The sequence below is a fragment of the Borostomias antarcticus genome, assembly GCF_949987555.1.
Source record: "Borostomias antarcticus genome assembly, chromosome: 10".
Lineage (NCBI taxonomy): Eukaryota > Metazoa > Chordata > Actinopteri > Stomiiformes > Stomiidae > Borostomias > Borostomias antarcticus.
The window spans coordinates 3,008,177-3,035,653 of NC_140243.1; the positions used below are offsets into that span (position 1 = coordinate 3,008,177).

Genomic DNA, 27,477 nt, shown 5'->3' on the forward strand with positions numbered 1-27,477 from the left:
TTACAGGTGTTACCGATATCTCTTTTCTCAATAAAATGCAGGTTCATGTCAACATTGCACAGCTAGCTAGGTGACATGGACATCAATTAAAAGCTGTGTTCATGACATTATGCAAATCAGATTAAACTGCACAAGCAGAATCATGGCTGACAGCAATCGTACAGTGTGAGTACGCATGTCGTAAGGTCTGATCGTGCAGTGTCAGTCATCCATCGACGTTATAGGCTAAAGAAAGAAAGACAAGAAAAAGCCAAGCTCACATCATCAATCACTTTAAAGGGGTGCTTCAACAGCTGGGGCAGGTTCCCCAGCAGGGGCCAAGGCTTGGGTCCAGGGGGGAGCCTGATCTGTAAGGACAGGTACCTGTAGATCTCACAGAAGATCAGGAAGAGCAGACCAAACACCAAGGTTTCCCCACAGCGGTCAAGCTAAGCTGCTTCGGCTCCGTGCCGTTGTGCAATTTAACCGGGTAAAAAGGGTCGTCTCAAAAAACACTTGCTGACTTCAAACAAGTAACATTGACGGGAAGAGCAGTGGAGGGGGCGGGGTTATAGAGGCAACTATTTAGCTAAGGGCACCCTCAAGGGAGCGTGGGCAGCATGTTCAAATGATTGGCCCCCCCACTGCACCCCCCTCCCAGTAAGGCATGTCTACAATCAATAATGAGCTTTGAAATACAAGATTGGACCAGATTTGATCTGCTTATGTCCAAATAGAAGTACAGCTGCTCTGTAAATGATTACTACAGGCGCTTGCAAACATTATATATATATATATATATATACATACACACACGCACGCACGCTCGCACACATCCATCAAATACAGTAGGCTACAGATTCTCTACCACTGTTGTACCATAGGTTAATAAAAAAATAAAAAAAAGTGTTACTTTTTTGGCCAGACCATACAACATACACAAATGTACCATTAGCAGTCAAAATAAATAAACAAATAACCATAAAAGTTGTTTGCTTTCTTTATTTTTTTTTTAGGGTTTTCGTATTTTTTCTCTTTTTTTCATTTTCATTAGGCTACTTTTCATATTTTTGGCACTACATAGTTAGGGGTGGCATGTTAAGATTGTTTTTAAAACAAATGTCTATTCAAAGCTTTCATCTTTCAGCAAGCAAAGTATGAATACAGCTAATAAAAATAAAGGTATACATTTTACCTCCTTACTTTACACATAAAATAAAAACACTTTTTGGACCCCTTCGAAAATGGGGGTATTAAAATATTTGACATTTGTATCACAAATCAATGTAATGAGACAAAAAAAACATAGCTGTACAAAAATGATAAAATTCTTTTTAAAAAGTCCTCATGACCAAATGTAAAGTTAGATTTCATAATTTTGTTACGGTGGGCACCATAAGCCGAATTCGAGGGTGAAGCAGCGAGATCATTTCTTCTGCTGGATGTAGTTGAGATTGACGTGGTGCCGGCCATGGGGCAGCAATGGGAAATGCTGATTGGGGTGAACCACAGAGCCTGGGGGCCATGCAAGACAACACAGTCACAGTTAGCACCCAAGTCTTTCATGAGAGAGATAGTGATCCATATATCCCAGCAGCTTTGGAAGTGACGCTTGGATGACGACGCTAGTGAGAAATGCACAAGCCATCCATGCCTGCTCTGGGGCTCCTTACCTTGGGCCATGAACGGCTTTCCAGGTTGGAATCCTCCGCTGCCCTGCTGGAGGAAGTTCTGCGGCATGCGGTAGGGCCAGGATGGGGAGAGGGAGTAGTGGGGCGCGCTGCTGTGGTCCCAGGTTCGGGAGCCCTGTGTCACACCCCCAAACTGGGTCTGGTACCCTGGCTCTGCACAGCAGCAGAAGGAGAGGGGGACAAAGCAAGGTTTCAATACATGGAATATAAACACAATGGTTTGACCAACATGGAGATCCGGTGCAGGTGAGCAGTGTTCCACCACCATGTTTAAGTGCTGTGATTCTCCTGGACTTCACATACAACCCCCAGACCACTGATATCTCCTACCTGGTCACACAGCTGGCACATGTTACATTAACCCTTTGAATATGACCGTGTCACCAGCAAAATGTAAAAAATATCAAAGACTTTTTTTAAATCTTAATTATTATTATTTTTTTTAATCCAACAAATTCCAACACTCCCTGAAAGCTGAGAAACTGCGCTTTTCTAGTAGCATAGGATAAATCCAATTAATGTTTGAAATGTTGGCACTGTACTGACTGTACTTAAAGTAAACCAGATGTTCATTTGGTAAACCAAACATGTTTTATAATTAAGATTGTGTCATTACTTAACAAGCGAGGCAGTGGTTCATCGCTCCCTCCTGCACGATATCCTGTAATGTGCGATGAGCTGATATTTTAAAATCTTGTACTCACAATGTGCATGTTTTATATTTGCGAGAAGAATACCTGTTAAGATTCTCCTTATATGCATGATGCAACCCCATTTCAAAATCGGTTAGGATTTTAAATATATCCTGTAGTGTGAGCCCGGCATAAGCTTAAGGTCAGACGCACAAACACACACTTGGGCCATACATAGAAACACACACACACACACACACACACACACACACACACACACACACACACACACAGAGAGAGAGAGAGAGCCACCCGTGTTCACCCAGTGAGTACCTGACTTGCCCACAGTGCCGTTGCCCACCAGTGCCCCCGGTTGTGCCAGGTGGTTGTGCCAGTGCCCGTCTCTCCCTGGCCCGCCCAGGCCCAGCTGCCTCCCCGCTGGCTGGGCAAAGATGATGCTGGGATCATTGAGGTTCATGGGGCTGGGGCTGCCCCCAGAGCCTGCCCCGTTCCCATTCCCAGAAGCTGACCGGAGGGGGAATTTAAGGCCGGGCGGGGAGGGGGCGTTGGGGCTGGAGGTCTGGATGACGGGGCCATGGATGGGCCAGGACGTGGAGGGGTGGGGGACTGGGTGATGGGGCTGCCCTTGGGACTGGTGTGACTGGTGCTGGTGGGAGGGTAACAGCCCCAGGGCGGTGAGGGTCCCGTGGTGGTACTGGCCCGGGTGTGCGCTTGGGAAGCTGAAGAGGGACAGTGGGACCTGGGGAAGGGGCTGCTGCTTGGGTGGTCCCACGGTGGTGGTCTTTCCCTGCGAGGACTGCGGGGAGCTGGAGGACTGGGAGGAGCTCTGAGAGAACGGGGTGGGCTGAGGGGAGTAGGGCGGAGTCTGACGACTGTCGGACTGGAGAGACACGAGGGAGAGACACGAGGGAGAGAGACAAGGGAGAGAGACGAGGGAGAGAGACGAGGGAGAGAGACGAGGGAGAGTAGGAAAAGAGAGAAGGTCTTAGTTAATATGCCATGTAAATTACTTTTTCAAAGTTAGGTCAAGAAGAAGTGTTGTCTGGGGTACAGTAAGAGGGTGTCCGGCTGTACTCACACCAGGGGCGTTTCTAGGGTCTGAAAACATTTGGGGCTTAGCCCAAGGGTGTGAACCCCCCAGCGCGCATTTCTCACCATGTTAATGGCCAAATGCAGCAATCTGATGGACTTTGCACTGAACATTGAGATATTGGATGTATTAAGCATTTAATGAAAAAGATCAAATAATTCAAAAGAACACATACGTCTGATCCGTCCAATGATAGAACTGCTTAAATAATCTCCCAGTTACCCATGTACACCAACACACTCTCTATACACTCTTTCCCTCTCACACTGGCTTCTGTTGCCGTCTCTGCGTCTCTCCATCAGGTCCTACTCTTCTGTGTCTCTCTCTGTCTCTCTCTATCATATCCTAGTCTTCTGTTGATCTGTTGCGGTCTCTGTCTGGTCTGGTGTCTCTTTTTTGGAGGAGAAGGTGTTTAGGTGTCTTTCTTGTCTTTTAAATCGAGAGTTTAACATGTTTTTTGAAAGATTTTTCAAGATGCCCACCCACATCCATTGTATGACTAAAACGGTGGTAGAGCAATTATCAGACTTTCTCAAAAGTGCTAGTTTTGTCAACGTTTTGATCTGAACCATTGTATATGATCATAAGTAACCTTAAAACAGGGCTAAAAATGCATTTTCCCTTTACTACTCCTTTAAACCAAAATGCATGAAAATACACTCAAATTAACGAGTCTGCACTTTAACCTCAAAGTTGTATGGCATTGCACAGCCGATATGCTTATGATACTGTATGAATGCTGAGTGCAAACTCCAGCTTCGCATTAGCCAACGTTATGATGCTGAGGAAGGCTAGCGTAGCTACACTAGCTAGTTAGCGCACAAACCCTGCACAAACCTGTGGCTAACTTTGCCAGGGCTATTTCACCCTCGGCTGGCTGCTCATTTCATTGCTGCCTTGTGCTCAACCTGCTTTTTGACACCGAAGAATTTACTGATATCCATTTTGCCCTCTCTCTCTCTACCTGAACAATCTGTCTGTGCTTAGTTATCTGAACTTGGAGTCTGTCGCTGTGTGGGGGTGGCGGATAGGAGCGGTCACTGGTTCACTCACTGGGTTGTGAGATGAAATGCAGACCAATTAGAGCAGGTTTTATTTATTTCTGTTAAACAAATGCCTCATAAAAAAAAAGGGGGGGGGTATTGCATAGTGCAAGTGATGAAAAGTCATATCAGAGGCATAGACTGAAATATAAAAAAAAAAGTAATGAATATAATTATAAATAAATACAAAAGGACCAGCAAAAAGTTTGTGGCTGGATCAAAAACATAACGCTCGGTGAGCCCCTGGCAGACACATTCGGCGGGCCCCTGACTCACACATTCGGAGGGCCCCTGACTCACACATTCGGAGGGCCCCTGACTCACACATTCGGAGGGCCCCTGACTCACACATTCGGAGGGCTGCCTGGTCCTGCCAGGGCGGTCTGGGGCAGCCTGGGGGATGGGGATAGACTGGCTCACCATGGCTCGCATCATGTGAGGAACTGTGGGAGACAGGGACACCACATCAACTCTAGGACACCACATCAACTCTTGAAACCTGAACTTGAAATCTATTGTTTATCAAACCCTGTCATAGCAACAATAAACTCCTTTGGCTCAATACAAGTTTTTTCACTTGATGAATTTGAGTTAATTCTTAACTGGGTGAATCTGTTTTAAAGCCTGGTTTACGTGAATATGCCCATGTTTTCCCCACTGCCAAACTCATAGTGGCCCTGTGTGTGTGTGTGTGTGTGTGGAGCTTACCTGGCCCTCCTGCTGCCCTCTGTCTGAGGTGACGGTACTCTGGACAGTCCCTCCGGACGTGACCCATGTCCTTACACTGGAAGCAGCGCCTCTCCCTCGGCTCCCTCTCATCCTCCTTCACATCCTCCTCTTTCTCGTTCTCCTTCTTCTTCATCCTGTGAGTCAAGTAGATATCACACGCACACACACACACGCAGTTCAGTAAGTACTACTACACACACACCCAAACAGTTCAATAAGTACTACTCTACTGACTACACACAAACACACAGGAAGAGGAGTGTTCAGTCAGTCAGAATAACGTGCGGCTAAGTGTACCTGCGTCTCTTTGGACAGTCCTTCATGTAGTGGCCGATCTTCCCGCAGATCCGACAGCACCTGTCATTGGGCGCCAGTTCCCCGTCCGTTAGCACCTTGGAGTCAAAGAAGTAGTCCTGCCACAGAGGGGGAAATATCGACATTTGAAGTGAAAGCAATACGTATCACTCAGGTATCACTCAGGTATGCGTAGTTTGTGGGGTATGACCTACCGCCTCCATGCCGGGCTGAGGGTAGAAGGGTGTACCAAAGAGCTTTCTTCCATTTATAAAGGCTTTCATGATGAAGTTGGTCACTAATGGGAGACAAAGGAGGCCAGGTTAGGCCCCTGGTGACAAACAACAGACAATTTTCACTCCTGTTTTCGATCATCCACGTTCACTTACTTTTGCGGGAAACTCCAGCGCCAAGATTGTGATTCAAGTCAAATGGATCTGAAGAAAACACACGAGTGAGAAATGAGAGAGAGAGAGAAAGGGAGAGAGAGAAATGATCGACGCTGAGGTATGTCATGTCATGTCACGGCTTGAATACCTTCGATGGCAATGCATTTGGAGGTCCACTGTTTCTCAAAGGTGGTAAGGCGTTTCCTCTGGCGAATGCTGATGACGTGCTCCTTGAAGTCGAACTCCTCGGTGTAGAAGCGCAGCAGGCCCAGCCACAGCTCCCCCACGGACTCGCGGTTCTGCTGCAGCTCCGGCAGGCGACGGCGCTGGCGAGGATCAGACCGGGGGAGAGTCAAGTAAGGGGGACGACAGGCCAGAGAGCGTCAAGTTTGTTTCGGCGACGAGCAGGAACGACTAAAGCGGAACAACTCACCAGTTCCTCAATGTCATCAAAGAAGAACGCGTTCCAACCGTCCACCATCCTCTGTGGGACGTTCTGTCCATCAAAGATCTGAGAGAGAGGGAAGCAGACACCAACAGACTCCTTATATGTCACTGTGGTGTCAAGACTGCAGGGCTAAAGTACATTGTTCTAAGGCAGAGTTAGGGGGGTGGGGCCATTGTTCTAAGGCAGAGTTAGGGGGGTGGGGTCATTGTTCTAAGGCAGAGTTAGGGGGGTGGGGTCATTGTTCTAAGGAAGAGTTTGGGGGTGGGGTCATTGGTCTAAGGGAGAGTGGGGGGTGGGGTCATTGTTCTAAGGCAGAGTTAGGGGGTGGGGTCATGGTTCTAAGGAAGAGTTTGGGGGGTGGGGTCATTTTTCTAAGGAATAGTTAGGGGAGTGGGGTCATTGTTCTAAAGAAGAGTTTGGGGGGTGGGGTCATTGTTCTAAGGAAGAGTTAGGGGGGTGGGGTCATTGTTCTAAAGAAGAGTTAGGGGGGTGGGGTCATTGTTCTAAAGAAGAGTTTGGGGGTGGGGTCATTGTTCTAAGGAAGAGTTTGGGGGGTAGGGTCATTGTTCTAAAGAAGAGTTTGGGGGGTGGGGTCATTGTTCTAAGGAAGAGTTTGGGGGGTGGGGTCATTGTTCTAAGGAAGAGTTTGGGGGGTAGGGTCATTGTTCTAAGGAAGAGTTTGGGGGGTAGGGTCATTGTTCTAAAGAAGAGTTTGGGGGGTGGGGTCATTGTTCTAAGGAAGAGTTAGGGGAGTGGGGTCATTGTTCTAAGAGAGAGTTTGGGGGTGGGGTCATTGTTCTAAGAGAGAGTTTGGGGGTGGGGTCATTGTTCTAAAGAAGAGTTAGGGGAGTGGGGTCATTGTTCTAAAGAAGAGTTTGGGGGGTGGGGTCATTGTTCTAAAGAAGAGTTTGGGGGATGGGTCATTGTTCTAAAGAAGAGTTTGGGGGATGGGTCATTGTTCTAAAGAAGAGTTTGGGGGATGGGTCATTGTTCTAAGGAAGAGTTAGGGGGTGGGGTCATTGTTCTAAGGAAGAGTTTGGGGGTGGGGTCATTGTTCTAAGGAAGAGTTAGGGGGGTAGGGTCATTGTTCTAAGGAAGAGTTTGGGGGTGGGGTCATTGTTCTAAGGAAGAGTTTGGGGGGTAGGGTCATTGTTCTAAGGAAGAGTTTGGGGGGTAGGGTCATTGTTCTAAGGAAGAGTTTGGGGGGTAGGGTCATTGTTCTAAGAGAGAGTTTGGGGGGTGGGGTCATTGTTCTAAGGCAGAGTTAGGGGGATGGGGTCATTGTTCTAAGGAAGAGTTTGGGGGATGGGGTCATTGTTCTAAGGGAGAGTTTGGGGGGTAGAGTCATTGGTCTAAGGGAGAGTTTGGGGGGGTAGGGTCATTGGTCTAAGGGAGAGTTTGGGGGGTAGGGTCATTGGTCTAAGGAAGAGTTTGGGGGGTAGAGTCATTGGTCTAAGGGAGAGTTTGGGGGGGTAGGGTCATTGGTCTAAGGAAGAGTTTGGGGGGTAGAGTCATTGGTCTAAGGAAGAGTTTGGGGGGGTAGGGTCATTGGTCTAAGGAAGAGTTTGGGGGGGTAGGGTCATTGGTCTAAGGAAGAGTTTGGGGGGTAGAGTCATTGGTCTAAGGGAGAGTTTGGGGGGTAGAGTCATTGGTCTAAGGGAGAGTTTGGGGGGGTAGGGTCATTGTTCTAAGGGAGGTCGTACCTCCTGCAGGACAGGGATGACGGGGCGCTGCCTCTGCTGCAGGAAGTACAGCACCATGAGGATGTAGGCGTAGGACGAGAGACTTCCTCTGGACGCATCGCCGATGTCACAGCGCTGGCACCACAAACGAGACACACACAGGGTAAAACGGCCACCGCGTTCGGCGAAATGATACTTCCGTGACAAAAGAAAACCCCAACTGGGACATGTAGCCGCATCGACATGTCGCCTACCTTTGCAAAGACTTTCATTGTGTACCCCAGGTACTGCACGCGAGGATCTAGGGCAGCGTAGGTAGCCAGCATTCTGGTGTTATGCTGAGCCTGACCAGAGAGAGGAGGTTAACAAAACCACAGATCTACAGCCACTATGCATGCAGGAGGGCGTCGCTGAGTAGCCCCATCTCCAGGAAAAAAAGATGGAGGGGGGGCCAATCACAGTCAAACAACAGCCTATGAGCGATCCCTTACCAGGGTGTTATACAGGCTGATGTCTCCCTCCAGCCCACTCTGTCTGTGTTCAAACTTCACGATAGGCACTTTAGCTGTTGTGATGGGCAAGATGTTTCTAAGACCTGGGGCGGGGAAGAACAGAGGAAACCGTCGCACCGGTAGCAGCCATAGCGAGATAACTAGTGAGAAAATAAAGACCCTCTGATGGATGAATGTGCTTCTTACCTGTGTGTTTCTTCAGCACCTTGGCAAGTCCTTCGATGATTTCTTTGCCGTTCAGCATCTGTTGGGTAAGGGAAAGTTCAAAATTTTAATGGGGGGGGGGGGGGGGGGGGTGTGAGTCGTTCGCAGTGTCAGACTGTCTCTGAGTCTCGCTCCCCTACCTCTGCTGTCTCATGGCCCTCCAGGGTCATACAGATGTCAAGGTCGCTGTCACGGAAACCAAAGCCGTTCTTTGAAGAGCCGAACAAACACAGCTGGGCTTTGTCTGTACAAAAAGAAAAAAAAATAGCATTTCTTTCTGTCATCCATCAGGAATTGAAGGCGTGGACTTCTCTTGCGTGTGTCCATAAAGCACACATTCATCTTTTGATCGTTGTGAAGGGACCCGTACCATTATACTCCTTTCGTATGAACCTCTCTAGACTGGCCAGGATCTGCTCTCTTTTCTGTTGCTCTACAAGGGAAGGGGACAGCTCGTCTAGAAAACAGATCAAAACAAGTAAGGACATTAGTATGTGTAGTCTGATTAGTTCCTTGCTTTGAAAGTTTTGTTTTGTGGTGTCATACAAAGATGACTGCTCTATGCCTCCGAAACGGAGCAAAAACATGAACATCACCATCATTCCAAATATGAACATCACCATCATTCCAAATATGAACATCACCATCATTCCAAACATGAACAGCACCATCGTTCCAAACATGCTCATTGTAGTGCATCATGGAGGACTCACGATAGCAGAGCCTGCAAAGGCCATCAAGGATATCGCGGAAGTGATCGTTCATGGGGGGGAGTGGCTTAAGCTCAATCTTCTTAAAGTCCTCAGGACATTCGTCCTTCAGATGGCCATCTCTTTTACAGATGCTGCACACAACTGTGGGAGGCTGTAGAGAAAAGAAGGATATTAAATGATTTACTCTGCTGAAAGTACACACTGATAATCCAAGATTCATTCAGGAACACATAACTTGATTACCATTTATTGCTACAAATGGAATACAGTTACGTTTGGTGCTGACGGCTCAGCTCTAAATGCCTCCCTGGATTAGCCAAGCAGCGCGCTAAACAAATAAGGGAACTTTCTACAAAAACCTCCCCATGGAGAAACCGAGAGAGCCAAAGTATGACATGGAAGGAGCACAGCACAACACAGTACAGACAAGGGCATACGCAGAGATGAAAGCGACAGACGAGGCATAGCATAAAAGAGGGTGAAAGAACAACAAGGCACGTACATCCTAAGGGCGAAACAATGGAGAACAAATACAAGAGCGTGTGAACCTAGGAGCTAGGATAGGGCACTGAACCACAATAGGGAAGGCCAAGGAGGTGGAGAGAAGCTTGCCAGCAAATTAACCTTTATCAAAGGGTAGGTTTAGCAAGGTTTAGCAAAGCGGTGAGCATGCAGCATCGTTGTAGCAGAGAGCAGTGTACTAGGAAGTCGTTTAAATAGGCCGCCTTGTCGTGAGAATAGGCTGTGATTGGTGAATGAGTAATTGAATGATTGAAAATGCTGATTGTTCACTGGGTTGTCAGCTGATTACAGCCAAGGCGCATGACCCCGTGTCCTGCATAAAATGACGCAATGCTACAATAACACAACACCTAAATACTTAATATGTTGTAGAATTTTACTTTATCCATTTGAAAAAATGAAAACGCTGATGAGCATGAACCATTGCAGACTATGCGTCACCTTTCCGCCAGTGAAAATCATTCTGTCAAAAATATAGCACAGGTCCTCGGGTGCAACAGGTCTCTGCTTCTCTGGTACACGGTTCTCCTCCTCTTCTTCCTCCTCCACCTCCTCCTCCTCCTCCTCGTCGTCACTGTCCAGCAGGCCGTTGTGAGGATGGGGGGGGGGAGGTCTCTTGGCTGCGTGTGCCTCCTGGGCACTGCGGTCAGGTGTGCTAGGGTCCCCTTCGCTGAGGGCCAGGTCAGTAAGGCTGCTGGTCAACTCCCTCTCTTTCCTCTGAGACGGATCTGAGCCGTCCTCTTCCTCGCTTTCGCCCCCGTAGCCCTCCTTCGTTTCAGAGCTGTCACTTTTGCCTTCTTTCCCATCGCTCTCTCCGGCGCTCACAGACGCCACAGCCTTCCTCTCTCCTTCCTCCCGTTTCAGGAGTTGTTTGACTGTTTTTTTGATCCTCTGGCGCCCCCCGGTGGCCCGGTCCTTGCTTTGCGGGCAGGCAAAGTACTTGTATGCAGTGCGGAAGCGCTCCTGGATGTATTCGAAGACCATCTGACTGTTCAGGCTCCGTGCAACGTTCCTCTTCAGAGCAAATGGATCTGAGAGGAAAAGGAACATTGTGATTGCATGAAAAGTACCTGAATAGAAGACTAATATAGAGGGAGGTACATTCCCTCTGAAGGTTACACGGTGGAACATTGCCAACTGTTCAGGACCAGGAGGTCAGAGGCAGTTAAGTGGCTTCTTACCTTCGATGGCCAGCCTGCGACGGGGCCAGTTTTTAACCTCCCGCGAGAGGCGCTCCCTCAGACGGATGCTGATGATGTGTTCCTCCAGGGCGAACTCCAGCGTGTAGAAACGCAGCAGCTCCAGCCACAGCTGCCCCAGAGACACCCCCTTCCCAAGGTCATGGGCCAAACGAGTCTGCATGAGGTCAGTTAAGAGGAGAAGACTGTCAAGTCACATGCGACCGTGTCAGAGGTGACATTAAGCCTGGTTCATGTGGCTAATGGTGCGTTCGTTTGTGGTCGGACGTAGCAAGTCGCAAGTGGCAAAATACCTACCTCCGACCTGTGTCCATTGAGCTATAGCGAATGATATGATGATGATATGATATTGACGTCAGCCGGCAACTGGGGGCTGAGAAACATATCCGAATTTGCGACGAGGAAGTGCGAGTTCATGCGGCGTTTTATTTAATCATTCCTAGTAGCAAGTCGCAATTTGCCACCTCCCAGTTATAAACGAACGCACCATTAATGACATGATCTACGACGCCAAGTGGGGATTCCTGGTAATGGAACTAGCATCGGTCTTACCATGCCGCCTGCATGCTTCCCAGCAGGGGTCTTGGGCTCTGGCTTGGCCTTGGCTTCTCCCCTGCCCTCTCCTCGTCCCTCGTTGTTGCTAGGCGGTTTGTGCTCCCAGCCCGTGAATATGTCCCTCTCTACGCCGGTCAGATGATACTCATCCACGCGCTTCAGGTCAAAGCCTTCAATCTAGAACAGACCAAAAAAAATGAATGTGACACTAGACTGGTTTTGCCTTTGACGTTTTTCTGCAATTTCATCTTTTGTCCAGGGAAACGGCTACGCTGATGGTGATTTTAAAAAGACCTACACACAGAATTGAATCGAAATAACATTACATTAAACAAGCGTGACTGTGCCCCGTTAATCTAAGAGCACTGTCCACTCTACTACTAGACGCTAGTCTGACTCACCCAGTACCCCAGGTAAACAGGGAGGATAGTCTGACTCACCCAGTACCCCAGGTAAACAGGGAGGATAGTATAACTCACCCAGTACCCCAGGTAAACAGGGAGGATAGTCTGACTCACCCAGTACCCCAGGTAGACAGGGAGGATAGTCTGACTCACCCAGTACCCCAGGTAAACAGGGAGGATAGTCTAACTCACCCAGTACCCCAGGTAAACAGGGAGGATAGTCTAACTCACCCAGTACCCCAGGTAAACAGGGAGGATAGTCTAACTCACCCAGTACCCCAGGTAAACAGGGAGGATAGTCTGACTCACCCAGTACCCCAGGTAAACAGGGAGGATAGTCTAACTCACCCAGTACCCCAGGTAAACAGGGAGGATAGTCTAACTCACCCAGTACCCCAGGTAAACAGGGAGGATAGTCTAACTCACCCAGTACACCAGGTAAACAGGGAGGATAGTCTAACTCACCCAGTACCCCAGGTAAACAGGGAGGATAGTCTAACTCACCCAGTACACCAGGTAAACAGGGAGGATAGTCTAACTCACCCAGTACCCCAGGTAAACTAGAGGCTAGTCTGACTCACCCAGTACCCCAGGTAGACAGGGAGGATAGTCTAATTCACCCAGTACCCCAGGTAGACAGGGAGGATAGTCTAACTCACCCAGTACCCCAGGTAAACAGGGAGGATAGTCTAACTCACCCAGTACCCCAGGTAGACATGGAGGATAGTCTAACTCACCCAGTACCCCAGGTAAACAGGGAGGATAGTCTGACTCACCCAGTACCCCAGGTAGACAGGGAGGATAGTCTAACTCACCCAGTACCCCAGGTAAACAGGGAGGATAGTCTAACTCACCCAGTACCCCAGGTAAACAGGGAGGATAGTCTAACTCACCCAGTACCCCAGGTAAACAGGGAGGATAGTCTAACTCACCCAGTACCCCAGGTAAACAGGGAGGATAGTCTAACTCACCCAGTACCCCAGGTAGACAGGGAGGATAGTCTAACTCACCCAGTACCCCAGGTAGACAGGGAGGATGGGCTCCCTCCTCTGCTGCAGGAAGAAGATCACCATGATGGAGAAGGAGTAGGAGGGGATGCCACCTTCCGCCTGGCAGTCGATGTGACACAACTACGCGGGCAGACACATGGGTCAGGGTTTGTTGATCTAAACAACAAAGCAATCAGAGAACTCCAGAGGAAGATGGCCAGCCTTACCTTTGCCCAGTAGCGGAAGGCCAGGACCAGCGGTATGAGTCTGGGCTCCAGTCTGGCCAGGGCAGCCAGGTGGTTGGTGGTGAGGCAGGCGACGTCGTTACCTGCACTCACCTTACACATCAGCCCACTGGGAGGACAGAGGGGCCGACTCGTTAGGCACACACTCTGACCCTCTGAACAGTAGAAGGTTTGGTATAAATATGAACATTTAGCCTTAATAAAAGTACAGCGGAGTCGAGTCTAGTTGGGTCTACTTATTTTGGTCCCATCAGTCTGAAAGGTGGAGGGATACGAACAATTTTGAACATACCTGATGACATCTCTGCAGAAAACCACAGGAACTTTGGCATGAAAGTCAGACTCAACCTCTGTGTATTGAGCTGAAAAAACAAAGACAAAGACAATTAATTCATGGATTATACCCAGACAAAGTACAATACATTTCATATACATGTGACATGAAGTCGGCTGAGAAAATGTAGCCGTGTTTTTTCTGTTTTCATAAGCAAAGACTCTTCGAGATGGGCAGTCAGTTTTAACACAATTCAAGACAGTTCTGCCAAGTGGGCAGAAACAAGGAGCTCATTGAGTCTCCTGCCACAAGGATCCTCATGCAGAACCCCCATGCAGGAAGTCATAGTGTTCCTACTTACGGCTTTTCTTCAGGATTTCCAGTACTTGTATCAATACATCTGGTTGAGTCATCTGGGGGGGGGGGGGGGGCAGACACAGCAGAGGTCTTTCAGGGACTGTTGATATCGCTTCTAGCCTTGATTTCTATCCTTTATCCTGCCCAGAGGTCTAGTCATTTTCTCCACTTTTCTTTAATCCGTTCACTACCAAACCAATCATATAAATCCTGTTCAAAGATAATCACACGCCGAACAGCAATGAGTGGATGAGAAGGGGCTCATGGTAAAACCTACTCATCACTGTGTTACCCGCCAGTATGAGTGTGTGAGGAGACACACTTACAGTGGAGGGGTAGGTGACATCAATGTTGATGTCACTCGTCTTGAAGGCAAATCTGGTGAGGCAGGAGCCATAGAGACGGAGGGAGCACGCTGGAACGGAAAGGAATAACCAGATTTAAGATACGGCAATACAGACACTACAACATAAACATTACCACTTTGTCCAGCTGAAGCGACCCAAGATGAGGCCTGTGATGCACATGACACGTAAGGTCACACGTCACAGGGGCTTTGAGACCAGGGCCCTGTACTACGAAACAGGATTACGGGGTTAGTGTGATAACGTCAGGTTCAAGACTGGTTTACAGTATCTGTACTATGAAGGTGGTTCACTTTTCACCGTGCTATATCACCATGGTAACTTATGCTGCCGAGCTAACCTGCTCCGGGGCAGGTTAAGTTCCAGATTATGGATCAAAACGTATGAAGTACTGCCCGCTGACCGATCAATTCACTTGGAAAAAGGCATATGGACGCTAAGGGCGTATTCACATATGTTAGTGCGCACCAAAAGCGAAAGTGATAGATTGTTTCATTTCTCAGCTACTGCTGTTCGCTTTAACACAGCACTTTCTTTACTCTGGTCCAAATGCAGCACCACAAGTCACATGAAAAGGCTCAGGGCTGTCATTGGTCAATATCTTTCTGGGGGCGGGTGCAAGAGCGTCATGAAAAACTCCCGGAAAGAACGAATTTATAACGTGCACAAGGTAGTTGCGTCGGTCCGAGGTCGCGCGCTTTCACACCATAACTGGTGCGCACAAGAATTCGGTTGAAGCCGCTCCGAGAACACCCCTGGAGGGTCTTGGTGCGGATGTTTTGGTGCGCACCCGAGTGCGATTGCTGTGTTCACACAGGCCTAAACGAAGCGCTCTCGGGCCCAAAGCTCTTTTGATGTGCACTAACTAGTGTCTGTGTGAATACACCCTAAGATACTATATGGAACTTCATTGTGCAAATTATCAATTTTCATGTCTTTAATGTTGATTTATTAGACTAGCCTCCCGTTCCTAGGAACAAAGAGAAGGAGGCTAGATTCTAATTTAATTGTGATAGCACCAATGCCTGACAATCAATGACGTTATAGGCCTACTGAAATAGGCTACTTTTTCCCCTTACTTCTCCACCTCGAGCTTCACTTTTTCCATCTTAATAGACTGTTTTATCTTTAGTTCCTCTTATAGAGACATCACGTTGTCTACTCCAACCTGAAACTATTAAAAAATATAGCCTACATTTGCTTTATTTAAGCGCCCCCTGCCAGTCTAGGGGTTGCAGCTGAAAGAATAAGATATATAGATATAAGCTACAATTGCTTTACACGCCATAATAGGCATAGCCCAATGATCTAGCCTACTCTTGTTCATGTGGAGGATAATGATCAAATGTAAGCAGTCAGCAGTATTTTTCCAGCTTTCCTTCCTGCCTTTGGCAGTAGCGACTGTGTTGCGCCTAGTTTATATTTCTATAATATTGCTCCTCGTGTAAAATGCGGTGGACGGAACTTGGTTATGCGTATTGTTTGCTTTGTCCATGGCCGTGTCCGAATACCCATACTAAGGTATGCGATTGATCATTTCGAGCAAATACCTCCCCTTTTACTGTGAACGCGCTCATAGCTAGACCAGCTGGTTAGACTTAACGAGTAGTACCGTTTATCTGTGATTGCGGTTGTCCGGTTTACTTGAGCGAGCTAGCGAAACGTTCTCCTGGATATGTTGAGCGAGCTTCGTAGTACGGGGCCCTGGGCTAGCTGTTGAACGAGCTTCGTAGTACGGGGCCCTGGGCTAGCTGTTGAACGAGCTTCGTAGTACGGGGCCCTGGGCTAGCTGTTGAACGAGCTTCGTAGTACGGGGCCCTGGGCTAGCTGCTGTTACGAGCTTCGTAGTACGGGGCCCTGGGCTAGCTGTTGAACGAGCTTCGTAGTACGGGGCCCTGGGCTAGCTGTTGAACGAGCTTCGTAGTACGGGGCCCTGGGCTAGCTGCTGTTACGAGCTTCGTAGTACGGGGCCCTGGGCTAGCTGCTGTTACGAGCTTCGTAGTACGGGGCCCTGGGCTAGCTGTTGAACGAGCTTCGTAGTACGGGGCCCTGGGCTAGCTGCTGTTACGAGCTTCGTAGTACGGGGCCCAGGGCTAGCTGTTGAACGAGCTTCGTAGTACGGGGCCCAGGGCTAGCTGTTGAACGAGCTTCGTAGTACGGGGCCCTGGGCTAGCTGCTGTTACGAGCTTCGTAGTACGGGGCCCAGGGCTAGCTGTTGAACGAGCTTCGTAGTTCGGGGCCCTGGGCTAGCTGCTGTTACGAGCTTCGTAGTACGGGGCCCTGGGCTAGCTGTTGAGCGAGCTTCGTGGTACGGGGCCCTGGGCTAGCTGCTGTTACCTGCCAGGTGCTGATGGATGTCCTCCTCCATCCTGCTGACCACTGCCTGGCGGACCTGGAAGTCCTCCTCAGAGATGCCATGTAGGCCGGCCGTCTCCAGGACGGCAGCATCCACAGCTCTCAGCTGAGCAGGGGAGGGGGGAGGCAGGGAACGCAGCTCATTCTCCTCCTGCTTCTCCTGGAACAGCAACGAGGCAATAGTAACCGCTGAATAAGAATCCACTTTAAAATATCAACTGGTGACAGAATATTACAACTGGAAAGACTGAAAGAGAGGACTTAAAAACAGAGTAGGCCTAAACATTCTGTCGTACCTGAATGTTCTTCTTGTGCCTCTTCTCCTTGATGTGTTTGTGCGCCCCCTGTATGTTCTCAATGTGCACTGAACACAGTTTGCATAAGTACTGAAAGTTTGGGTACTCAGGAGACTGCTGTGAAAACAAAAGAGGAGAAGAAAACTATCAGTTTTAAGTGACTGCTGATGGTGTCCCAACAGAACACCCCCTCCCCTGAAACTCACAGACCACCCCCTCCCCTGCTTCACTCGCCTCACCTCCCAACACCACCTCCGTTTTTATGCCCCCAGCCTTTGGAATACCCTGCCAGAACACCTAAGAATGGCTGAAACTGTGGGAACTTTTAAGCGAGATCTTAAGACGTACCTTTTTAATCTCGCTTTCATCATGTATTTTCAAATTTAATATTTTTTATTCTCATTTTTAATTTTTTAGTTTCTTATTTTCCATTTGTCTTTGACCACACACGTTCCGTCCTTTATTTTCTTATTTTACTTTTCTTAATATCAACTACTAATAAACTAATAAATTTGATTTATTCTGTAAAGCACTGTGTGCTACATTTGCTTGTATGAACATATACCTATATATATATATATATTAAAAAAAAAAAGACTGACCACCTCCCCAGCTTCTGCAGCTCGCTCTCTAGTCGCACCGAGCTCATCATTCCAGACGGCATCTTGCCCTTACCTTCACCAGTCTGTGTATGTAGTCCCTATAGAGGCGATCCTCTGCCTGTCTGAGGCCCAGCTGTTGCTCTGAAACCTGGGAAACCTCCATCGATGATCCCATCATCGTGCCCTCCTTCCCAGGCTGACCCAAAAGCACCCCAGACCTCTCACCTGCAAACAGCCAAACCAACATCCTGATAAGATACTGCTACAGACTTGTATTGCAGTGATTGATTTCACAAATAGGCATGGCAGCTTCAACAAAATATATTGCTTGGCATACAGCCAGTCAATTAATACAAATAAGTCTGAAGACACACCAATTGGCTTCTCCTTTACTGGGGCTGCCTTGGAGGACTTGGTCTGCCCCGTTTGGCCTTCCTCTGGTGTGCTAGGCACCACGGCAGCCCTGCTTTCTCTGCCCCCTGAAGGGCTTCGGCCCGGGGCCAGAACTTCCCTGGAGCTAGGGGCCTGCCCTATCTGCTGCTGGCCTCCCACTTTCCCTTTCCCTCTTTCCCCTGAGCTGGTCCTCCCAGTCAGCCGACGGGGCTTTCCTCGCCCCTGATCCTGGGGGCCATCTATGGTCGTCCCTGTCCCATGACTGCCTGCTTCCTTATGGTCATCCTTTGCAGTGGTGACATTTTCCTTACTCCGGCTGGCAGTCTTGGTGCCCTCTCTTTGTGCTGAAGCCTCTTTTAGGGGCTTGGCGGGTGGAGCTTTGGCTCCTCTTGCGTCATTGAGCGAGGGCTTAAGTGATTTCAGTGGGCTTTTGGACTCTTCCATGCCTCCAGTACTCCCCTCTCTTTATGCCCCAGACTGAAGAGCTCTCAAGAGCAGGGCCAGACCAGGGGGCCGAGATCAAGTCAAATGAACACCTGCAGAGAGGAGATTTAACATGCTTTGTAATTATAATCACTAGCTGCTTTAAGCAGGACAGCAGTAAGCTAGAGGAAAAAATATCATGTCTCACCACGTTCTCTATCAACTATTCATGAGGAAAATGTCATTCTCAAAGTTAAGTCTAAAAGCATTTCTGAAACATACGGGAAAGTATAGCCAATCCCATACCGCATCGAACAACTAGCTAGAACAGGATTGAGTTGTGAAGGGAACTGCAAAGCTATCGTGTTACTTCTAACCTATATTGCAGCAATTAGGCCACAGGTATCCAACCCTAATCTAATTACCAGCTCCCCAGGGGGGTCCTTAATCAGCTGACTCAGGTGTGTTCCCTAGGTGCCGGGTCAGAAGCCTGCTTCTCCAGGACCTGAGGTGGAGACCCCTGAACTGAATGTGGCTAGTGACCGGGTAGCTATCAATAACAGTAAGGTTACCCTATGGATAACCAGTGAGTTCATCATAGCTGACCCAAAACAACCATGAACCCGGCAGCAATGTGACACCAGCAAACAATAAAAAATGAACGGCCTCGGTGACACGATTGCTGTGCAAACGCGACAGTATGCGTGTAGAAAAGTGTTGTTTTCCCAAACTAGCAAGTGCTAAGGTTACTAAACAGGAACATCATGCACCAGATATCTAGCTAGCTCTCTCCGCTAACGGGAGCTAGTAGCTAGGCTAGTGCTAGCTGATTGGACATTGTTCATTTGACATAGAAACCTGGCACTTATGCTTAAATGCAAGTGTATATAAAACCTATACTATGTTAAAGCATGCGTTAGCTTACTTTGATTTGCAGATTCGATGCTCAGAATGTCAATAGTTACACCATCTTCCTGCTTAGCGCTTGGTTGTTCACATCCACGGGCCTGATCACAACAGCAACACGGACGCCATGTTACCTGCGCTCACTGCATTGTGGGAAGGTTTGCTGGTGTTGTGCAAACTGCGCAGACAGACAGAGCTCCGCTGCGCTTCTGCGCTCCTGCGCTCCTGCGCTTCTGCGCTTCTGCGCTTCTGCGCGAGGTTACATCCATGGGTTTTGCGTTGTGCAACAATTATGGAGAGCAGAAATAATATATGAATTACATTTATAGAATATAAAAACATTTTAGAACAAATGTCTCATTGGTTGGTCGTATTTATTTCGTGTATGTGTTGGTAGGCTACCGCCGTCATAATTTGGTTTTTGTAGGCTAGTCTCTGATCATGCTTCCGAAAGTCAAAACAACATAGCCTATTATTATTTTAATATGAATGTAGGCGGTTTTATTATGGTCGAATTCTTTATGGAATAAATAAATAAAAAAGTTTATACAAGCACCTCCCCTCGGAGGAATTTCTCTTGTGCATTCATCGTCATTGGATGCTGGGAGGTGACCTGTAGAAGTTTCTCACTTTGTGTAAGATTAGGCTAGTATCTAGGCTACATAGCTGTAAAAATGCAGCTCGGAGCGCTCACTTTCTTGCTGCTTTTATTGAATCTCGTTGAAGCTAAACAAAAAGATCTGTACACTTTTAAAGTAGTTAACAGCAGAGGGAGATTAGTGTCCCTTGAAAAATACCGGGGTTCGGTAAGTCTGAATCACAGGCGTCCACAACTGCTTATCTAATGCTCCCAGCCGATTTGCATGTGCTACGGCCAATTAGGCATAATGTGCATGCATTATATTCGACTATAATAGGCGATTGTTGCATAGTAGTCAATTGATGTTGTTAGATAAGTCTAAAATGTATGTGGAGTTATCCGAATTTATCTTTCTCATCATCAGTCAGCCTACGTGGCAACCGCTCCAAGTGAAATTGCGAGGTTTTCAAGTAGGCTACAGTAGCCTGGACACTTAGCCTACATGCAGGGGTGCAGTGGAGGGTAAACCAAAGTGAACTCAGTTTACCCACCTCTTTAAAATGAGGCTGAAAGTTTACTCACCTATTTTCTGACAAACTGTATTAATCAATGTGAGGAAACAAGGTGGCTAAACTCTGCACTTGACAGAGTTTACCCACCTCTGTATTTACCACTACACCCCTGCTTCCAGGTGTAAAATACCTCCATGTTGCAGTTATTTTTGCTTTAGTGTCGTATATAGGTCTAGTGCCATCTCACACCTCTCCAATAGCCTGTTTGATGGTTGAGTGCTGTCAGAAGCGAACGGACTGGTGGAAATCAGTCTGAATGGGAGTGTTACCAGTCTGATCTGTGGAAACAGTAGCCTATGTGAGCTCACATGATCAGGATGGCGATAGGCTACCATGCTATAAAATCCTAGCCTCTAGGCATAACACTGCAACAGCCTATAATTTTCATTCCAATGATTGTTATAATGCTTTAACACTTTATTTAGCAGCAGTAGTAGTGCATAGAAAGACAATGATGGTCATATCAGGCCCTCCTTGATTAATCTCCTTTTAGTTTTCATGAATTGTATAGAGTGTCATTCCATTGTGTTGACACTAGATGACAATATTTGACTACAAATCACCAACAGAACGTCGATATTGCAGCACTGACGAATATGTACACCAGCTCTATGCTGTCTACTTTTTACCTTGGGAAATGGTGTGTCGTTAAACACTACTGTATAGATCACCTACAATATGCAGCTGAGAATGAATTGCACTTTTTAAATCACCTCTCCCTTTTTCTAGTACTCCTACTGATTCATCTAACCCTCCAGACGAATACTTCTTCTGGAGTCTAATAACCTACTATAGTATAATTCCATGACAGTCATTGTTTTGAATGGATTGTTTTCAAATACAAACACAATGATTTAATAAGGGAATCATGCTATAAATATTTGGAAGTGTTTGAGACCTGGCGGGGCGATACAGAGTCCTACACACTCTGCTGTAGCATTGCTGCATCTTTTTAATTGACAAGGAATTAGAGAAACTGTATTGATTGAGCCAATCCAAAATAGTGTAGATTCCCATGCCATCAAAACTGGATATTTCTATTTTGAAGTTTCACCCTAGGCTATATTATCTGGATCAAGATCTAAAAGTCAAGGCTGTAGGATGATCTACATTGGTCTACAGGTTGTTGTCAGGAGGTCAGAGCCCAGTCTAGTCAGACTGTAAGTATACAATTCAATCTATTCAATCTGTCATTTAGCTCTTGGTTTGTTTCCTCCATGAGGACCCTCCTAATATGCATCATCCAGTCAGTCCGATCATTAGACGGAGGATTGTTTTCATAGGCAGGGTTGTTTTATAACTCCAGCATTATAGGTACTGCATTTTTGTAAAGCGCTCCCCATCCAGTTGTTACGCTGGCCCGGAGCGCCATTCACACACCAATGGCGGCAGCTGCCAGGCAAGGCGCTTGCATGCTCATTGGGAGCAATTTGGGGTTCAGTGTCTTACCCAAGGACACTTCGTCAGGTAGTCAGGAGGAGCCGGGATTCGAACCACCGACCCTACGATCGCTGAACGACCCGCTCTACCTATATACCGCCGCCCACTATCACTAAAGTGTTTTCAGCAAAGATTCTCCCATTGTTCCATGCAGGTGTCCCTGGTGGTGAACGTCGCCAGCGAGTGTGGTTTCACAGAGCAACATTACAAAGACCTCCAGCAGCTGCAGCGGGATTTGGGGCCGTACCACTTCAACGTGCTGGCCTTCCCCTGCAACCAGTTTGGCCAGCAGGAGCCTGGCAGTGACAAGGAGATTGACAGTTTTGTGCGCCGTGTCTACGAAGTGTCCTTTCCCCTCTTCAGTAAAATCGCTGTGGTCGGAACAGGGGCCAACAATGTCTTCAAGTACCTTGCGGGTGTGTATAATGGAGGCACTGGAGTTCTACTGGACATAGTACACACCCTTGGTCAGATAGCGGTGTGATCCTGATGGTTGATGGACAGTAATGGTCAGTGTCCCCTAAGAGGGGCCTGGAGTGGACCCCAGGTTGGGAAACCCTGATGTAGTGGGGAGGCTGGTAGCTTGCTGTTGAACTGATTGTTGTGAGGGGCTCTCTGGTATAATTAGATTGTATAACAGGAGAACCTTCATGGCAGAAAAAGCACCTGACATCCCAATGGTGTTTTACAATGAAGCACTGAGTGTATGATCATGATTTTTCAAACTATATACAGAAGGTGCCCAGCCATATTGGCTTTAATACTTTAAATGTTCTAATTGTCGTTTCCTTGCTTAACAGAGTCGTCTGGAAAGGAGCCTGACTGGAATTTCTGGAAGTTTCTCATTGATGTAAATGGAAAAGTAGTCGATGCCTGGGGGCCAAGTGTTTCTGTGCCAGACATCAAACCCAAAATAGCAGATATGGTACGACAGATCATCATAAAGAAGAAAGAGGAACTCTAACCTGACACTTCTGACCCCTAAATCAGCTTGTAAGAGAGTAACTTTATGTGACTGAACAATATGCACAGTATTATGACATTATGCTTGAGTCACCTGTTGTGAAAGCAGAAATAAGTGAATGCAGTTCCATGTGGATGACATAGAAGAAACCACACAGAGCAGAAGCAGTAGAGCTGCCTCTATGACCTATTCAGTGATGGGTCAAATATATGTATGCAGTATGTAACTAATGCACTAGGATCCTGCTTTGTGCTAGCAACGAGGGAAAATTCCATCTGCCAAATTCAATCCAATTAAATCTTGTGGTTTGTGGGTTTGGGTATAAGGCCATAGTAGAATGCCACTACACTAAATTATAATAATTGCAATTGCTGTAGCAGAGTCAAATAGCAGTCTACAAAGACACCGTTTTCACAGAGGAGCACTTTTCCTCTGAATTTATCACAGCAATAATTAAATAATAGCCGTGCTACAGGGACAAATAGTTAGAGCATAAAACATAAGTGATCCAGTGCACACCAGGAGTGTTAAAATTTACTTTGATTTAACTCATGTAAAAATATGGGCAAGCGAACCCGAGGAAGACACAGGCCGAAACACATTGATTTAATTAATGTAAAAATATGCTGAACAAAGTCGATTCTAACTTTCCTGACGTGCATTGGATCACTTCTATTTCATAGCAATATTTAAATGTTTAAAATCTTACGAAAATCTTAGTGCAGCTTTAAGCTGCCACAAAAAAACAAAAATGTATGTGTTGTTGTTCTGTTCGTTGTTTGTAATGTCAAATGAGTGCCAATACTGTATTGTACTGATTTTGTCATGATACATTAAAGAAAATCCTTACACCACAACGTGCATGCATTAATTGTCAGTAGTTATCCACTAAAATCTTTTTGTCAAATTATCAAAAAGGGATGTATTGTGAACCTTTTTTCAACTAGAATTTTTGCGGTTGATGTGCACAATCTGTGATGCAAACATTACTACTGTGACTTGTCTTAGATTTTTATAGGTCGCCTAACAGCATAAGAAGGACTTATTAGCAGCCTTTCTTTGTTAAAAAAAATAGTGAATTCTTTGCTTGGCTGAATATTGTTGATTCTTGTCAGTTAAATATATGATTTACTTTCTCTACATGCAGTCCCCCATGTGTACTCTTGATGGTGCAACCTCTATAGATCTTATTAAATTAAAAATAAAAAAAACATGCATGCTGCTTCTCAGAGTAAGGAGATACATGACATGTTACTTTGAACAATAGTTTGCCAAATGTATAGGCTTTTGCTTGTAGCTAGAGAAAGACTCACTCTGCTGTTAGTTAGACCATTGGTCTTCTGTCATGTCTTGTTATTGATCAAGCCTGAGTAACTTGTATAGAGAGAACACACCTAAAGTAATTATGACTCAGCAGCCAGACATGTCTACATCTCCACAGCACTATTTGTTCCAATGAAGGCAAAGCACGTCGACCAAAACAGACCTGCACTTCCATTTCTCAGTAAGCTCAAACCAGAATCGGATTTATTTAGTCAGGTACTTCATACAATCTGTGTGAGTGAAGAACTCGCTGTATTCAACAGATTCGGGCGAGACTAGCCAGGCATCCGCTTCATTATGCTCCTGACTCACTGCCCTCAGCCATGTCCCCCTCTGTGGAGGATGGGTCTTGTGGTATTAGGCAAATAGAAAATGCTTTCAAGCAGGTCACACACATCTGAGTTTGAAAACAGCCTTTTCATTGACAAAATTACTCATGATGTACAAATTCCAGTTACATATTCAAGAGCAGGAGCAAATGATTTCTATACTGAAGATGTGTGTGCTTGTGAGTAGGTGAGTGTGTGAGATAAAATAAACATTTCTTTGGCATTTTGAAATGTAAAATTCACAGCACGTAAAACATTTACAAAAACGTCCAAAAGACACCAACTTGCAATTTAAGCCCCACTATGTTGTTGATTTCATCTTAAAACATCAGTTTCAAAGTCGATCTATTGGTGTGCTGGATTATTATAGCGAGAACAGCACCTCTTCCATTCCCACAGAGGGGTCCGGCGGCCTGGATTTGCACTATGTAACCTTTGACCGCGAGACGCGGTTTTCTCTCGCATGAACGTTGTGCTTTATCTTTAGCTCTCCTCTTCCAATTTGCCGGCAGACTCCGTTTTCCTCAGCTTGTCAGTTGTCAACAAATGCATGTGAGAGAGGCACGTCTCAGTGTTTTACGACTGCGGTTGTAATGGCTCTAGTGGCCTTTAGGGGCAGCTAAAGTGCACAAAACTGGACCGCTACATAATGGGGCTTTAAGGACATACTGCAAACAAAGGCTTAGAAGGCAGCTGATGAAATTCGGACTACCAAAGAAAATCATGGTGCGCTTCTACACCTCCATCATCGAGTACATTCCTCCATCACGATCTGGTACCTGAGGCATTCTCCTCCCCACGGCCACCAGCCTCATCAATGAGGCTGTGTCTCCCTCTGACACCCCCCGCCAGGCCCCGCCCCCACTACTGTTAAGAGACACTTACACATGACCACCGAATGTACAGTACTGTACATAGAACGCACAGAATTCACATATCAGGCCACACACACCATATACACATTACACTTAACACACACCTGTATATACACTGACCACACTACACTTTGTATAGTTTTTTTTGTACTTGCTCCTTGCACTGTCCCTGCACCCTGTCCAATGTTGTCTCCATGTTATGCACTATGACCGAAAGCAAGTTCCCAAGTATGTTGAAAAACTACAATAGCAATAAAACAAATTCTGATACACAGCTGCATGCAAATTTTGGAAACAAATCAGTCAATTCTTAGCCAGTAGAAGGACCAGCCTACTGTAAGTCACGACAACACAACAATACCACATTGCCCTATGGATGAACACAATAGCAATCCTCACAAAACCAGGATAGAGACAGGTCGGCATATAGTCTACTGTCATGGTTTGATAGTGATGATAATCCTGACCTAGTCGAAGAATGTAAACATGCATAATGACCACTTCTGCTACTTGAGAAAATGACAGAGGAAGTAAGACGGACAGAAATGAACATGCTAAGACAGGATGAGAGAAAGAAAGAAAGAAAGAAAGAAAGAAAGAAAGAAAGAAAGAAAGAAAGAAAGAAAGAAAGAAAGAAAGAAAGAAAGAAAGAAAGAAAGAAAGAAAGAAAGAAAGACACACACTGGAAGAGTTGAACGGGAGGAAAGAGAATGTATGACACAGTATATTAATAAGTAAAGACTGTGAGTTTGCGGGGCCTGAGCCAGTCTATGAGGGACCTTCCACTTTGACGGTCGTGACAGTAGCCAGGAAGCACTTCTGGAACAGGCGATCAGGGTCGGGGGGCTGGTTGTCACAGTCCAGCTTTCCACTCAAGAAGTGCTTCCGAAACCCTTGAGGACCAGTGGAGGTTCTGGCCTGGCTTGGACCCTGTTGTGGTGGACTAGGCACAGTACCTGAAATATAGAACAGAGGAGAATGCTCGTTTTTGACAACCTGGACCTTATTTACGGCATATTATAAGACGTTTGACTCACCGAGATAACTTTGGTGTAATTCAGAGGCTTTGAATTCAATCACTGAGGACTGATACATTTCATACGTTTCACTGAGAAACTTGAATAAGGAGAACCAACCTTTTATTTCATTTCAAGAACTATTTGTTATTTTATTCTAATTTAATTTTTAGCAACACTGGATAATATAAGTCCATCTCTCTTAGTAGTGGCCGCTGTCACACTGGATGTTATGTCATGGAAGGAGGGGACTTGTACATCCCCCTCCAGTGGCTGCAGCCGGAACCAACAGTGACCACTCTGTCGCCATCTGGTGGCTGTGGACGGCCAATTCCCTAATTCCAGAGTAACACACCTGTGGATCTTAAAGGAGTAGTAAAGGGAAAATGCATGTTTAGCCCTGTTTTAAAGTTGCTTATGATCATATACAATGGTTCAGATCAAAACGTTGACAAAACTAGCACTTTTGAGAAACTCTGATAATTGCTATGACAATTGTCATACAATGGATGTGGGTGGGCATCTTGAAAAATCTTTCAAAAACATGTTAAACTCTCGATTTCAAAGACAAGAAACTCACCGAGGTGTTAGTTGGCGTTCTGACATTCACCATAAAGTAAGATTCTAGTTCATCTCGAAAGGCTTTTTTTTTAAAATATTCTTCCGTCTTTTCTCACCTTACTGGCAGACTTGGCTAACGAGTTTTCCAACAAGAGAAAAGCCAAAGAAGAAGTGGTCGCAATGAAATGTCAGAGTCAGTCAAATAATAGGATTTAAATGGTTATTAAAGCCCGGCCTATCAATTTACACCCCATTTTTGTTACAGACATCCATAGGAGCATGTGGATACCTTTATGTTTGAGATACGACGTGCGGAAATATGTAATAAGTGCCCCGGAACACCGTTTACCCCCTCTCTCCTATGGGAGGGAGGTGTGACGCTATATTAGCGAGGCGGCATACATACAGTACAGCATGACAAATGGGGCTACCTTTGACTGTACTGTACCTAGTGCCCTGAGAGGCAGTCCACAGTCCAAGCCTCTGGGCTTGGTGGCAATGAAAA

At 46.5% G+C, this 27,477-nt stretch overlaps 3 protein-coding genes across 4 annotated transcripts in view; 1 reads left to right on the top strand and 2 right to left on the bottom strand.

Annotated features, from left to right (window-relative positions):
- Positions 1 to 979: 979 nt before the first annotated feature.
- Positions 980 to 19,451, bottom strand: tut4 (terminal uridylyl transferase 4). Of its 2 annotated transcripts, none has more exons than XM_084444988.1 (30): positions 19,332 to 19,451; positions 17,965 to 18,519; positions 17,664 to 17,815; positions 16,989 to 17,105; positions 16,675 to 16,852; positions 14,299 to 14,387; positions 13,977 to 14,028; positions 13,634 to 13,703; positions 13,324 to 13,450; positions 13,118 to 13,237; positions 11,701 to 11,880; positions 11,131 to 11,305; positions 10,391 to 10,980; positions 9,428 to 9,578; positions 9,085 to 9,171; positions 8,855 to 8,958; positions 8,697 to 8,754; positions 8,490 to 8,593; positions 8,253 to 8,342; positions 8,020 to 8,133; positions 6,302 to 6,379; positions 6,017 to 6,194; positions 5,869 to 5,916; positions 5,695 to 5,777; positions 5,483 to 5,598; positions 5,165 to 5,319; positions 4,805 to 4,899; positions 2,636 to 3,203; positions 1,653 to 1,823; positions 980 to 1,494 (listed from the first exon to the last, which is right to left on the bottom strand). In XM_084444988.1, exons 2-30 carry the CDS (start codon positions 18,425 to 18,427, stop codon positions 1,406 to 1,408), a joined length of 4,602 nt encoding a protein of 1,533 aa, XP_084301114.1. In that variant the 5' UTR covers positions 18,428 to 18,519; positions 19,332 to 19,451; the 3' UTR covers positions 980 to 1,405. The 2 variants fall into 2 exon arrangements, with proteins under 2 accessions (XP_084301114.1, XP_084301113.1); XM_084444987.1 differs by having other exon boundaries at positions 4,781 to 4,899.
- A 535-nt stretch (positions 19,452 to 19,986) lies between these two features.
- On the top strand, positions 19,987 to 22,868 carry gpx7 (glutathione peroxidase 7; the record flags this gene model as incomplete). Its single annotated transcript, XM_084444067.1, has 3 exons — positions 19,987 to 20,118; positions 22,059 to 22,320; positions 22,705 to 22,868. 3 exons carry the CDS (start codon positions 19,987 to 19,989, stop codon positions 22,866 to 22,868), a joined length of 558 nt encoding a protein of 185 aa, XP_084300193.1.
- Positions 22,869 to 26,163: 3,295 nt separating this feature from the next.
- The window catches only part of LOC311313802 (protein shisa-like-2A), a gene marked incomplete at both ends in the record, with an annotated part of 2,451 nt that continues 1,137 nt past the window's right edge, over positions 26,164 to 27,477 (bottom strand). The window contains 2 exons of the mRNA XM_084444004.1: positions 26,164 to 26,351; positions 27,421 to 27,477. The exon at positions 27,421 to 27,477 is cut by the window's right edge and continues 80 nt beyond it. Coding sequence (XP_084300130.1) covers positions 26,164 to 26,351; positions 27,421 to 27,477 — 245 coding nt within the window. The remainder of the gene's footprint in view (positions 26,352 to 27,420) is intronic.

Bases quoted from the DNA above. Each gene is read 5' to 3' on its own strand.
- tut4 (XM_084444987.1), bottom strand. From the start codon at position 18,427: ATGGAAGAGTCCAAAAGCCCACTGAAATCACTTAAGCCCTCGCTCAAT. The intron at 14,388-16,674 runs GTAACAGCAGCT...TTTCCGTTCCAG, and splicing joins CATCCATCAGCACCTGGCAG to CGTGCTCCCTCCGTCTCTAT. The intron at 8,594-8,696 runs GTAAGAAGCACA...TCCCCGCCCCAG, and splicing joins GGTGCTGAAGAAACACACAG to GTCTTAGAAACATCTTGCCC.